Source organism: Sabethes cyaneus, chromosome 3, assembly GCF_943734655.1.
Source record: "Sabethes cyaneus chromosome 3, idSabCyanKW18_F2, whole genome shotgun sequence".
NCBI lineage: Eukaryota > Metazoa > Arthropoda > Insecta > Diptera > Culicidae > Sabethes > Sabethes cyaneus.
The window spans coordinates 106,208,944-106,223,606 of record NC_071355.1 but is presented as its reverse complement, the minus strand read 5'-3'; the positions used below and the strand labels follow the sequence as shown (position 1 = coordinate 106,223,606).

The 14,663-nt window shown below is 35.2% G+C and overlaps 1 protein-coding gene across 1 annotated transcript in view; it reads right to left on the bottom strand.

Annotated features, from left to right (window-relative positions):
• Nucleotides 1-11,691, bottom strand: part of LOC128739976 (homeobox protein unc-4-like) — a 38,198-nt gene extending 26,507 nt beyond the window's left edge. The window contains exons 1-2 of the mRNA XM_053835484.1: nt 11,589-11,691; nt 10,294-10,472 (exon numbers count right to left, since the gene is read on the bottom strand). Of these exons, the coding sequence (XP_053691459.1) occupies nt 10,294-10,472; nt 11,589-11,691 (282 nt within the window). The remainder of the gene's footprint in view (nt 1-10,293; nt 10,473-11,588) is intronic.
• Between the last annotated feature and the right edge of the window lie 2,972 nt (nt 11,692-14,663).

Here is a 14,663-nt window from a genome sequence, read left to right as displayed (position 1 = left end):
AGATTTTTTCAAACAGTCTACTAGTTACAAGTTAAGCACATTTACATTGTTTTATGTAAATCTGAGATTCTTTGGTCCAAACTATGCAATTATTTTAAAAATCTCATCGCACTAGCATTATGCACGACGGTCTTGCGCCGTTCGTTGTGGGCGGGTTTACCCCCAAATGACCGATTTACACATTTCACTATTTATTTCAACAAAACTGCATGAACAGTTACCTAATTTAGGTACTGTGGGATGAAGACAGGATCAGAGATGCGATATGGGCTGGATTTACTAAAAGTTTTAATGTTTTGAATAAAATAAACCCTAAGTTCGGGAACAAAGTTTTAAAAAACGAAACGATTATAACGAAAAATCTGTTTTTATTTATTTCTCCGATTTCTCGAATAAACTTCAGGGTGGGAACTATCTGGAAAAACCTGGAATTATCAGGGAATTTGATATTACCTGGAAAAACCTGGAATAATCAGGGAATTTTTAACAAAATCAGGGATTTTGTCCCAATGATCGATGCATTGAGTAGTCAAGAACACTTAGAAATAGATAAAGAAGTACGGCACACAAGTGATAGATTGGGTTATCGACAATTAGCTCAGTGTTTTGCAAAGGGCCTTATTCTGCGAGGCAAGTGAAGTAATATAACAAATTTAGTTTGCACTCACTTTGCGCGTTTCGTTTGGCGTTAGTCAAGTCGAATCGAATGACATTGAAGTTTCAAGACGGACATTTTGCGGATGTGACACAATTCACAGAACATCAAAGTAAATCCCAGTGGCACCGCAGCGAAATTTGGTTTTCAAGAAAAATGTTGGAGAAATTCCACTGACTCACGGCAGTGCACAACCTTGCCATACTATTGAATGTAACAAGTTGTAACCGAAATGCGGGTGTAGCGACCCTACCTTCCGCGTTACAAATTTTTGGCTCTAGCTTGGACCCGGAAGAGTAAATCCCGATCAATCCATGCAAAGTGAAATAAGCCGCGTTGGTCAGAAAGTAGAACAGCGACCAGTGGTAAAGCGAAATTAAAAATTAGCTCTATTAAACTGCTTTTTTGCATGGCTTATGGCTGGGAGAACGAAAATTAAACGCGTGGTTGGCAAGAAAAGCGCCACGGCGGGTTCGAGAGCTAGCCGCAATGGGCACTAAAACTCCGCTTGCGCCTGAGTTTGCGAATAAACTTGCGCGGGAAAAAGAGCAGATAAGGAACTCACGGAAGGAGTATAATTTTCTGGTCGGCAGAATAAGAGAAAGTGATTGCAGAATTCGCCTAGGGAAATAGAGTAGGTGGGGTAATTTTTCTCAATACCTCGTAGATTGATAAACAATTAAAATATCAATGATCGAAACACATTTCCAGTTAAAATATATCGCAATATGAAATCTAGAATTTTATTAAACACCGGGAAAAAACTGGAAAAATCAGGGAATTTGGTTTTTCGTATCCAGTTGCCACCCTGTTTATACAATATTGCTGTACAAGGTATTGTAAAATATTGCGTACGCATTCAGTAATATGACTGTCATCAACATTTAACACCAATTTGAGCAAGGCCTGTAAAACCTTGGTGGGCGGTTTTAAACCGGCGGGCGTTGTTACCCCGTTTACCCTTACATTTAATTTCCTACAACTTATCCGAATACACCTTATTTATTGAACCTTTCGCTTTTGAGTTGTGGGTATTTTGAAAACTGTATTCGAAAAAACTGGACACACTGATTAGTTAGTAACTTTTTACCGCGTGAGTAAGCATAACAGAAATTTTGACTAAAAGTAGTTAAAAGTATGTTGTTTATATCGGTAGAGTTTTACCAAAGTAGATTAAGAGATTACAGTGATATCTTTGGAATAAGAGAAAGTACGCAAAAAACTTTGGGTACTTTCTTCGAAAAGCCAAATGCTTCTCATCGACAGAGCAGTAAACAGCTCGAATCGTGCAATCAAGAAGCATCAGATTACCAAACGGAATGATGACAGCGGTAGGAAACGCGGTACCATAGACCCGACGAATGCCAGCATGGTAGTTGCGCATTCAAGCACAACCATATATTTCGATTCAGGACATCCTGAACAAAAACAGATAAAATATTCAGTTTATTTTGTGCAAAAAACAATGACACGTTGTGGACTGCACGTGTAAAAAGTTCGGATGGCACCGAACTGGAGCGACAAACAAAACACGGTGGTCAAAACTCGCGGAAGGAAGCTGTTCAAAAAAATTGTTCTGTATTGTGATGAATGCTGAAACCTACCAGACCAATGCTGGAACAGGAATACTACGTTGCCACCTCTAAATTTTCAGTTCCTGAGAATGTACAAAAGAAGAATTCGTCGCTGAAAATTCGTTGTCTCGCATACAATCTGTGGAAGACGTAAAATGAGTCAGCCGATTGCGTCTATGGTGCCCGTTTCCTGCCGCTACCATCCTTCTGCTTGGTAGTCTGATGCTTCTTGAACGTCTGATTACTTGAGATATGGTCGAATGTTTGATTTCGAGTTGTTTACCGCTCTATCGACGAGAAGCATTAGGATTTTCGAAGAAAGTGCACAATTTTTTGTACGCTATCTCTTGTTCCAAGGATATCACTGTAATCTCTTAATCTATTTTGTTAAAACTCTACCGATATAAACAACATACTTTCAGCTAGTCTTAGTCAAAATTTCTGTTATGTTTTTTGCCTGTATGGACTTATCACTGCGACCAGTATCGTTTGATCTATTGTGATTGTGATTGTGATATTATTTTTGCTATAACCGCTATTGAGTGAGCGACATGCCTATTGAATTTTATGCGTGCTTGTGTGTAATTGGGTACCCTTCCTTCAATGCTTTTCTCTACTTTACCCACCTCGTTCCACATGACAGCTCTGTCCCCAATTATAGCCCTGGCGCAAATAAGGGTCTCATTGTTGCACTGTCAATAGGCCATATCGGGATAACATAGAATTTAGCATGAAGGAAGGGTGGTGAGGGGCCTAAGAATAAACCCATGCTAAAGTCACTTTGACATCGAATGGTCTGATTCTACTAAGATTCGAACCCATAACCATTCGCTTGTCAAAGCGTTATGTTCTGTTATGTTTACTCACGCGGTAAATAGTTGCTAACTAATCAGCGTGTCCAGTTTTTTCGAATACAGTTTTCAAAATACCCACAATTCAAAAGCGAAAGGTTGAATCAATAACGTGTATACAGATTAACTAATAATGTAATGTATATACTGGATACTATCACTTATTGTTCTTACAAAATAGAAATAAGCATTTACCTTATTCGCCAACCGGTTTCGGGTAGATGTTACCCATCATCAGGGCTAGGTCCAACTGATTTTGATAAGAGAGTAGTTACAACTTAAGCTTTGTTAGGTGAAAGAGCGGCGATACTATCGGAGCATCGTCTTTATTCATCAAACATTGCTCAGCTGTGGTGATATGAAGACGATGCTGCGATAGTATCGCCGCTCTTTCATCTAACAAAGCTTAAGTTGTAACTACTGTCTTATCAAAATCAGTTGAACCTAGCCCCGATGATGGGTAACATCTACCCGAAACCGGTTGGCGAATAAGGTAAATGCTTATTTTTATTTTGTAAGAAAAATAAGTGTTAGTGTCCAGTATATACATTACATTATTAGTTCAATAGTTCTTACGTTGCACGAAGATACGAAAGTGAAAGTGTACAGATAAGTTGTAGGAAATTAAATGTAGTTATTAGAAATTTTATAGAAACTGTGGAGCCACTGCATTAACATATGACAAAGACGTATTCAACATAAAAATTTAAAATAAATCCAACTTTTTCTCCGAATATCTCGAAAACGGCTGCATTTAGAAAAATTATTATTATGACCAATTTTGTTGTAAATGTCATAAAGAATTGTTATTTGTATTACAAATTTATATATTACTTGAAAAATCCCAAGTTAGAAAAAAATCATGAAAGTCGTTGTTCTACGAAGTCCGTCCATGAAAGTTACTCCATCTCAGGAGAACTTTTAAAAGGTTGCAAATTACTTCTATTTTTTCTAAAAAAAATTTAAAAATTTTCAAAAATGGTATATTTTTGGTATCTTGATTTTAAGTTTTATTTTCAAATTTTTGAAAAATTGATGAAATATTTTTTTCAGTGCATGATTTTTTTATGTTCAGAAATCAATTTTCTACAACTTTTGTTTAGACATAATTTTTGTAAAATCGATAGTTTTCGAGATACAATCTTTCAAACATAATACACATGAAAATAAATACTCCCTTTTTAAACATGAGTCTTGAATCAAAATGGTGCCATAACCTGTGTAAGCTGCATATTTCCTCCTATTAAACACATTTGTGAAGTTTCATCCAAAGCAAAGAGGTTCATTTCAGATTTCAGCTCTTTTGGACGATTTTGCGTGGAACTGCTCTGTACTAAATCAACACCACTAAAATATATATTTATTCAATAGTGTATGCAAATTTGCAAATTTCATGCAATATTAAGCATAATACAACAATGCTTCAAAGCCCAAAATTGTAATTCGATAGTACGTACATCTCGATAATACGTACGCTAAACGAAGCAAATGTGTACGTACTATCGAGGTATAGGGTATTGTCTTTATCGTCGGGCCACTGTTATGGTCGGGCCATCACGATTTTACAGCTTTAGTAACTCATGATATCTAGGATACAACCATTGTAAAACTTCTTACTGTGATAGCTAACTTTTCACAATATTGTGAGTTTTAATGATGTATTCAAAACACCCGTACTGAATTCAGTGACTAAATCTTACAAAAAAAGTTTTTCAGGCACAATGAACTTTTCTTCAAGAAATGATTCATGAAATGCAATTATCGAGATAAATTTTGAAATTGTATGATGTGTGTTATGCTGCACACGAAGACTATAGAAAAATCCCCTCCAGTAAGGTGTTTGGGAAGGCTAAGGTGAAATATTAGAAAAGCACTATTTGTAAAGGTCGGGCCACCGGAGTAGTCATGATTGGGCCACCATAATTTTAAGCGCAGAAGCGCAATAATCGCTAGAGAATGTCAGTCACGTAAAATGTGATGAAATAAAGCAAAATTAATACGATAAAAACCAAAATGTTTGTTGTTTTTTTATCATTGTAGTTGTACACGTCGGAAAAGGCGATTGTAGCAATATTGATTTTACAAGATCGTCAAAATTTCGCAGAAATACCATTAAAACTAGCGTATTTGTACCTATCTGAGCCGTTGTTTACGGAATTCATTCTTTTCATGTCTCTATATAGAATTTCATTACGTATGTCTTAGATTTTCTGCGGTGGCTCAACGTGTACAACATGGCCCGACTATGACAACATTTTTTTCCTTCACGTAAATGCCTATAACTTTTTTATTTTTCAAGCAATCAGTTCAAAACGTTCCGGAAATATACCCTATTCTTAGACCTTTGCAACGATGTATTTAGACTTCCAAAATTCCTTTTGAAGCGAAAGTTATGGGCGAATTCTAAAACGTGGCCCAACCACGACGACACTCCCCTACCTGTATAGAAAAAAGAATCGGTCAAACACTAAATATTTTTTAAAGGATTTGAAACAAAAAAAATGAATTGCTTGAACCGTTTTAAAGATATTTATGGTATCGACTTAGAAACCAAAATATTATTATTTCGAAATAATAAACAAAATTCAATGGCTTAGAAATTAAAAAGTACTATGTACCCTTAATAAATTGAATTTTGATTAGAAAAATTGTTCAGAAAATTGTATTAATCAGTTATCATTGCAAAATATTACTCACTCGTGCACACTTGGACCATAAGAATTGAAAAATCAATTCTTTAACCCATTATGACTTAAGGTAGCTTGAAATTACGTATCAAATTTTACACGCCGGGACATAATGGGTTAAGAGAGATAAGATTGTGTTGATAACATTCAACGCATTATTGTGATGTTTTAGAGATATTTAATGTTTTCTTAGACAACACCTTCTTTTACGATTTGTAATAGGTATATAAATTCGGATCTATTTGTATAATACGGATACCACTAGATTTACAAATGTTTAATATGCAATTATTTTCATAAAAGTTCGTCGCATCTTTATCTAGAGCGGGTTTTAGTAACAAACTAGTGTTTGAACTTACATATTTAATACACCAATGTACTTCTAAGATTTTATTGGGTTTTTTTAAATTCTTTTACAATGTGAAATTTTTCAACATAAGCTTCAGAACGAATACAGATCTTATGATAGAGGTTTTTACTAAACTATGTGGCAAAAATGCAGGTTTTGTCAAAATTATATAGGTATTTGTAGTTTAGGATTCAAACACGCGTCGTTGATTTCCCGGATTTTAAAAGCAGTTTTTATGCTCAAATCAAAAAATATGTTCACACAATGTTAAATTTTCGTGAACACATTTTTAGTTTTGATCATAAAAACTACTTTTGAAATCCCAGAATGACGCGTATTTGAACATTGATAATAGCAATGCAAAAAGCAAAGCCTAGGTGCACATTCCGTTATCGAAACTTGACCTACTGTTTTTATACGACAGACCTCGCAGCCAGCTGTTAGAGTACAGGACAATTGCAGAACCAGTTGCTACGATCCTGTTAACTCTAACAGTCTGTCCCAGTCGAGATTCAAACATACGACGACTGGCTTATTAGGCCAGCATCATACCTCGAGGCCAACTGAGAGACACAATAATAGCAAGGCCTGTAAAAAGTCCAGTTCAATTATTTCTATCAATATTCAGCTTTGCATACTTTCCTGTAGTGTAATTCTGTTTGTTTCAAATCAATAAAATTTTCTTAAAAGGGACATGGTCGACTAAAAATTAAAAAAAAAACTCAATGGTTTTTTATCTCGGACTTTGATTCTATAGACTTTTCCGCTTATTTTCATAATAATTTTGTAATGATCTGACCATGTGAAAAGAACGAAAAATACTCGTACCCGTAAGATTTCCAGTACTGTGTTGAATAAACCTCACGCAATAAAATGCCACTTTGGTAAAATAAGGATTTTTAAACTTCATGTAGGGCAGAAGAGCTATTTTCAGCCTAGTAAGCGATTGCTACTATTTATTCAGCTTAAGTAAGTTCTAATGGAGCAACAGGTGGTTTTGATGTTCATTTAATAAAAACAGTAGATTACATACATTTTTAAGAAAATAGTTATAACAAATTATGGTTATAGAGGTCGGACTCGATTATCTGGGTGAAAAAAAAATTTTTTTTTGAATAGGTTTTTTGAAATGTATTTTTACGTTCAAAACGTTTTTAACATTATGAGAAAAAAATTTCACCCAGATAATCGAGTCCGACCTGTATATCAACCAAGTATTTATTTAGCGAAAGAAAAGGAATACAGGCTGAATATAAAAGTATAGTAGGTTGAAAATATCCTTCCCTAACTTACTTTTTCTCGGAAATTAATTAACGTATTGGAACAAACCTTTTTTTTATTTTTTGTTTTTGGTAGAAATGGGAGAAGACCAATATTATAAGTCAAAATGTTTTTAAACAATTTTTAAATGTTTATTATAGTACAACAAAGGTAAAACAGGATTAATTAATCACCGTCGAATGCAAGCACTAGGTACCAGTGCTAATTAGTTTTTTTCTTAGAAAAGTTATGGCCATTTAAATTTTGTTTAAATTGCTTATAAAAAAAATTATTAAGAGCCAAAGCCTGAAGTTGGATATAGTATCCCGTATTCAACTTATGCGTGTACTAAAACGAAAACAAAAGGCCTCGTCAGTGGTTTATCACCTCTAATAAATCACCATGAAGAAAATTTGTTTCACGTATTTAATTTAATTTGAACAGATTTTTAGCACATTATGTTGTGATTTTTGCCTCTCGCCTCTTTATCCAATTTGCTCTCGCCACTATGCAGCTATCATACACTAAAACAGGTTGCAGGTTTTTATTCCCCACGGCACAAGTAGGATGATGGGTCGAAACATCGAGGAAGCAGAAACTGCAACATACGTGATTGTTATTTTTACAAACATAATCGACTCGCGAGTTACAAGGAATAAGTGAACGGAACGCAACAGCAGGAGCGTAATAATGATCTTTTCATTCAAGATCATCATGTTTATACGCAAGGGCCTTTTCGAAAAACCGAAAATGGAAATTACGGAGGGAAACTACGTCAATTGGGATTTAAGTAATAATAATATTGTTGTTATGCTGGATTATTACATTTTCTGGAATAAGGTTTTTGACTTTTTCAGCAGGCCAGAAAACGACAGATTTTATTGTTGCCGTACATTGCGGATTGCCGGTCGGTGTGAATGAAACCGCACCCCTCGTTCGAAAACATTTAGCTTCTTTTCCCCTGTTTAGAAAGAATTTTGCACCAGCAGATAGAGGCAGTTTTGTATGCGATGTCGGCGATTGTGAACAAATAGCTTCAGGAAGCATATCACAACACCCTCCCTCTGAATGTTGAATAATTTATTGTGCATTTGAGGTTAGCTTAAGAAGCATAGATTTTGATACCGTAATAATGTTGAGCTATGTGAGGGTGACAATATTTCAGCTGAACACTGATGCTGTGGGAGCAAATTGTAATTTAAGTTTGATAAGATACAATTATGAATAAAACATAGTATGAACTTCAATAAGATTCTCGATTTTTACCATACTCTTGAGTACATCTCTAGTACGACAGAATTAGTAACTTATATTTAAAAATATTTAATATTAATACACAATATAATACATACATTTTCTGGATAGATTGAACTTTAGGAAAAAAGAATGTTGCAATATATAGGGGGAAGTCCTCTATGCTCGGACACTTAAAGTTTTTCATATAAAACTCAATAAACCCCGGCTTTATTACATTTATTTTCTGTTTGATTTGAAGAAAAACAATATTACAAGTAAAAATATACAAAACAACAACATTTGTGCAGCAAGGTTACATTTGAAATTAAAAAATATTTTGTGTACAAATTAGCTCAAATCGGAAGCTGTTCGCTATGCTCGGACATGATAATTTGATTAAAACTTTAAACAATGGAAGAAAAAGATCATATAACAATTTAAAACTTCGCCATACATTTTGTGAGTCCAGTCTTTGCAGTTTTGCTGTATAACAGCTGAATAAAGTTCTATTCACATAAAATGTTTGTTGAGAGTGCTGGTAATGTGGAATGCATGCGAAAATGTACGCGACAACTCCATTTACAAGGCACATTGATAGATTGACATCAAATTGCTATTTTGCTACAATTTTTTTTTCTTATTTTTTCTTCCGTTTGCATTGCTTATCCAATTTTATTTCTCATGAGAATCAAAGATTCAGCAATTCCAGATTAAGTTAGTATTTTTCGTTGATTACTTTACTGTCCGGTCATAGAACACAAGTTGGTGTCGACACAGTTTCAAAAAAATAAGCTTTTTCTTCAAAATCTTGTATTTTCATGTCAAATTTAAACTGTTTTGAAAACATAACTTTATCACACTTATATTGATATTAATTTTACCAGGAAAGTACATTCAAAAGAAGCTCAAGTTTCGATTTTCATGCAAAAATAATTATTTGAAGGAGCGCCAATTGCGAAAAGCTCCAATTTCCCTTTTTCGTACATCTAATGCTCTACCCAGTTGTTTTTTCAATTCAGATATATTACAAAATTTAACAGTAGGCCTTACACGTAAGAGGGTTAAATTCTATTTTTTTACATATATTCATTCAAGTCTGCAAAAATTATCTTTTGTGCTTACATCCACGTCAAGTGTCCGAGTCCCATGTAATCGATCTAAATCGACTTTTCGGATATGAACCAAATTTTGTCAGATAGTTCGTTTCAGGTCACCAAAAAAATCTAAGTTTGGTGCCGATTGGACGTCCTCATCTTAATGGAAGTACTTCCATTTTTAAAGAAAAGATTAGTTTTTGTCAAATCTTCTTTTGCTAATATCTCTGGAAATATTAGGTTTAGAAAGACAATATTTTCATGTTTCCAAAGGAAATTGCCCAAGGAGTCTGAAAAATATTAGTTTTAATGGGCAGTGCTGCCAAATATTTTTAAATTAATACCAAATGGAGAGAAAAGTTACAGAAACAATTCTTGTGTAAACAATAAGTTTAAAGTCGCATTAAAAATGTTACATGCCGAGAAGCTAGAATTTTGAATTGCCACCTGGCAAGTAATTTCTCAAATGGTTTGCTCATTCATATCCTGTCGGTCATTACTAAGAAATACGGGAGAGTCGGTTTCGTGTTAAAATTCCGAGCTAGATCTCCTCTTATTTAAAGTATCAATGCGAATCATCCTCTTACCGCTACTCTGCTTTCCTTCAAGTCTAATCGCATCGCTAGTGCTTCCCTCATGAATACATCAGGATAGTGGCTGGCGGAAAAAGCTCGTTCTAATTCTTCTAACTGCCACGAATTAAAATTCGTTCTCGATCTCCTCCTTTTCGATGCACTACTTTCATCTTCTCCATCGGCAGTCGATCCTGAAATTAAATATAAAATTCAATCGTTACATTCTGTTTCACTCAGCATTTTCTACAGACATCTTTCCAGATTTTTCAAACAAGTAGTGTTTTTCTTTAAAAATAATATCATTTACAATGCAATCCAGCTTTTTACGCGCTATAATGGGCCGCTATAAATTGTGTTCGTAATATGCGAACAATCTTTTTGACAACTCTGCATACATCAAATCTGGCACTTTTCTCTTGCAACACTACCGTGCTCTTTCTTTCGTTTACGCCAAAGAAGGAGAGCAAAAATGTGCGAAATGTAAACAAAACTATTATTCTCCTTCTTTTGCGTAAACGAAAGAAAGAGCAACACTGCCGTACATGAGAAAAGTGCCCAGTTTTGATGGATGCAAAGTTGTCAAAAAGATTGTTCGAATATTACGAACTCAATTTATAGCGTCCGCCATTATAGCGCGTAAAAAGCTGGATAGTAGTTTAGGCATTCGTCATAGTTACCAGCCGCGATCTTCCGTGCTATCTCAACCGGTTTTACTTCACTCCTTATATTAGTGTCTTAAAATCTAAAACTTTTATAACTTTAATCTCGACTTATACATGTCAAATTATTTTGTACTTCGTATGAGGGAGTAAATGTGGTTTTTGTGAAAAGCGAACATTAGAAGAACTGAAAAAATTATATGCAAACTTTGAAAAATAATTGACTGTCCAGGTGAGACTTGAACCCACAACTCTCAATCTCGCGTCGAGTGCATTATCCAATTACACCATCGACAAGGTTTGCATATAATTTTCCCCGGTTCTTCCAATATTCGTTCTCCACATTTATTCTCTCATATGAAGTCTTAAATTCTACCTGCTAAATAACTCGAGACGTTCCCAGTTCTTCAGACGCGCTCAAACAAAGCCTACGTGCTACATTCCCGCTTCTGAAACTTGACCTTCTGTTTTTTAACCGACAGACATCGAAGTCAGCTGACAGGGCACAAAACAATTGCGTGGCAAGCGCTACAATCCGTTTGACGCTTAAAGCCTCTCCCAGACGATGAAATGTTAAATGAACTTCACCTCGGAGCTCACTTTCCTTCGTGGGGGAAGTAAAATACGAAGTGCCCTGCCAGTCGTTACCATCCAGGGTAAGACAGGTCTCGTCGTTCATCACCACCGCCACGTCGCGATTTTCCGGAAAAATCGACTTGACCATCTTATTTAGTCGTTGCTGCTGTGTCATTGCCTACAGCTCCGAGACCAGTTGACGGGACTGCCGCTTCCTGACATGTATGTCCATGTTCACCAAGTACTTTTTCACTGTTTGGCCAATTAAAGCGGCCAAGCGCACGCAGCGATGTAGCCACTTTTCCCTCGGTCTTCCTCTTCAGCATCCTTTGTAGCTTCTTGTCGCTCAGGGTCGAAAGCCGTCCGGAACCGGGCTTTCTTTCGATGCCCTGATTGTTGTCCAATAGTGCCAAGACGTTGTAGAAGTTGTAGATGCCGGAATGGGCGTATTAGGCGTCCACAAAGTGCCGCACGATGTCCGTTTTCGACGCGGCGAGGTACCGTTCTTTGAACGCGAACGCTTCTAAACGGAGTAGCTTCGCTGTTTTCGCCATCACGGTTAGAGTTCGACTTGTAGAGCTGAAGCTGAATTTTTATTGCAAGTAAGCTAGTATAATTACCTTCCATGGAAAATTTATCAAACTCAATTAGCTGTTTTAGTTTTTTTATCTTATATTTTTATAATATAAATCTTGATTGTGCTACCATATTGTTGCACCGTAACAGAAATTATAACTATTCAATAGTAACTTTTTGTAGCCGTCTTAGCTGAGTGGCTTCGGCGTGTATATTTACACTTTAATAAATATAAACAAACGCTTTTCATAAATTCTGATCTGTTTTCTTTATACAGTAATACCTTGATACAAAAAACTTTATTTTTATTTTCGTTACGTTGTGTCGATGTAAAGTTCTGTGTTCGTTATGTGTGTAAAGATTATGTTGATTGAAATTCGAAAATCTAAATAACGAAATTGTATTATAACTTATAAAATTTAAAAAATAGAAACGATTTTCGCACCACTGAACAGATTTAAACAGTATTAATACTAAGTGAAAAGTATTTCAATGGGTTTTTCGGAATAAAATGTTGGACTGAAGCTCAAAGTTTATCATGATCGCAAAAACATTGAAAACAATCGCTCTTTGTGTTTTTGTGGTGTGTAAACCAAAGAGTGTCCCAGTTTTTATAAAGTGGCGAGAACAGAATGAAGACGCATGGTTTTGCCTTTCTATTATATGAAAATATAGTATAAAGGTACCATGCTGCATCAATATCCGGACACTTAAGCAGGTCATATGTTTAATATGCTCCGTAAACAATAATTTCACAACATTCTAGTAACTGCTTTGTACCATAATCAAATGTAAAGCATAAATTTGCAATAATACGTCAATTTTTCCAATAAGTAAACAACTAATCACTTCTAAAATGTAGTATTAAAAATCATAACTTTATACATTTTTTTACTTTTAATGTCACTTTGGTGTTATTAATGGTACGATTTTAGTCAAGTGACACTGACCCTTACATAACCAGAGAACGAAAGTGATTAAGTATTTCTACATTAAATGCCTTAAAGTATTTTGGATTTCCAAATATTTTGACGGTTCCGTGGATCGAGACTCTTTCTCTTACCACACCTTCTACCTGGTTCAACGTGTCCTTTCATTTACTAAGAAAAACATAAAGTAGTTACCATCGTACATGTCCGGATTTAAAAACATGGTTTTAAATCCGGACAGCGTAATTATTTATAAAAATACACTTTGTTTCACCACTTTAATCAATGACACCGTCTCAATTAATTAAAACTAACCTTCTTTGTTGATGCAAAGCCTAAAAAGTTGGTTTCTTCGTAATAATAAGTTCCCAAAACCTTAAATCGCGAAAGCACTACTTTTTAGTAATCTGAAAAAACTCGCAGAAAAAAGACACTGTTTGACACCAACGTTACGTTTGGATTTATTAAAGTTATTTCGCGCAGCCTACTTAACCACCGATTATGTTGAAAGGATCTTAGATATATTTGCAAAGTAATCCACATAGCTACACCTCATAAATTGTATATATTATTGTTTAATGAGGATAAATTAGAGAAGGTGTCCAGATATTGGTACCGTCCGGATTTTGATGCAGCATGGTAAAACCGAACCGAAAAACCGAAAATCGAGAGAAAGCCTAGTGGGACGAATGTCATACGGGTCATTCCATCTCAAACGTACACAAAAATCGGAAAAATTAGATCCGACCATCAACGATTTCAACCAAAGTTGGCATAATTGTTCATTCCGACCCCACAACTAATTTCCCAAAGTTTCAATCCGCCTAGCAGTGGCGCTACTTCCTTTTTTCGAGATTTTCAAAAAAAGTCAATTTTCGGGTTTAAATATCTCTGAAACAGTTTGATGGGAAGACATGCCAATATACTTTTTCTATGGGTTTTTGCCGCGCAATCGAATGATGTTATCAGTTTTTGTCTAATTAGTTAACATCATACATTTTTTGCAATTTAAAACGAAAAATGCGAATATCTCAAGACACCTCCAATTTTATTTTCAAATAAATATGCTTAAAATGTTCGCCAGAAAATTCTACACAAGAATCATTTAACTAGAAAAAACAATATTGGTAGTTTGGGAGATATGGCGTTTTGAATATCTGGGGCATGCGTAATTCTATGTGAATTGTTAGTGAAAGCATGTTTAAATACGTCTACCTGAAGCTTCCGGACATTATCATTACTAAATAATGTATTTCAATGAAAAAGATGCACTTTCAACATAGATCAACATAATACATTTTCATGTTCTAGGTACTTTTGTATACCGTCATCCGGGGCGAGATTGTGCCAAAAAAGCATATGTTTTTGTTCTTTAGCGCAGTATACACACAATTTAGGAACTAAGTTGATTTCAAACCTGTCAATATATACTAAATTGTTCCATTAACAACTACCATAGAGATGGCCCTTCTAGGGGGTGACATTGTGCCAAAAACATAAAGTTAAGCTAAAAACACAAACAGTGAACATTAGCATGTTTATAAACAATACACATAAATATCAGTATAAAGTAGTTCATGTGCGGCCGTCCATGAACTAAGTGGACTATTAGGGGCATGGGGATCGGCCAAAAACAACGCAT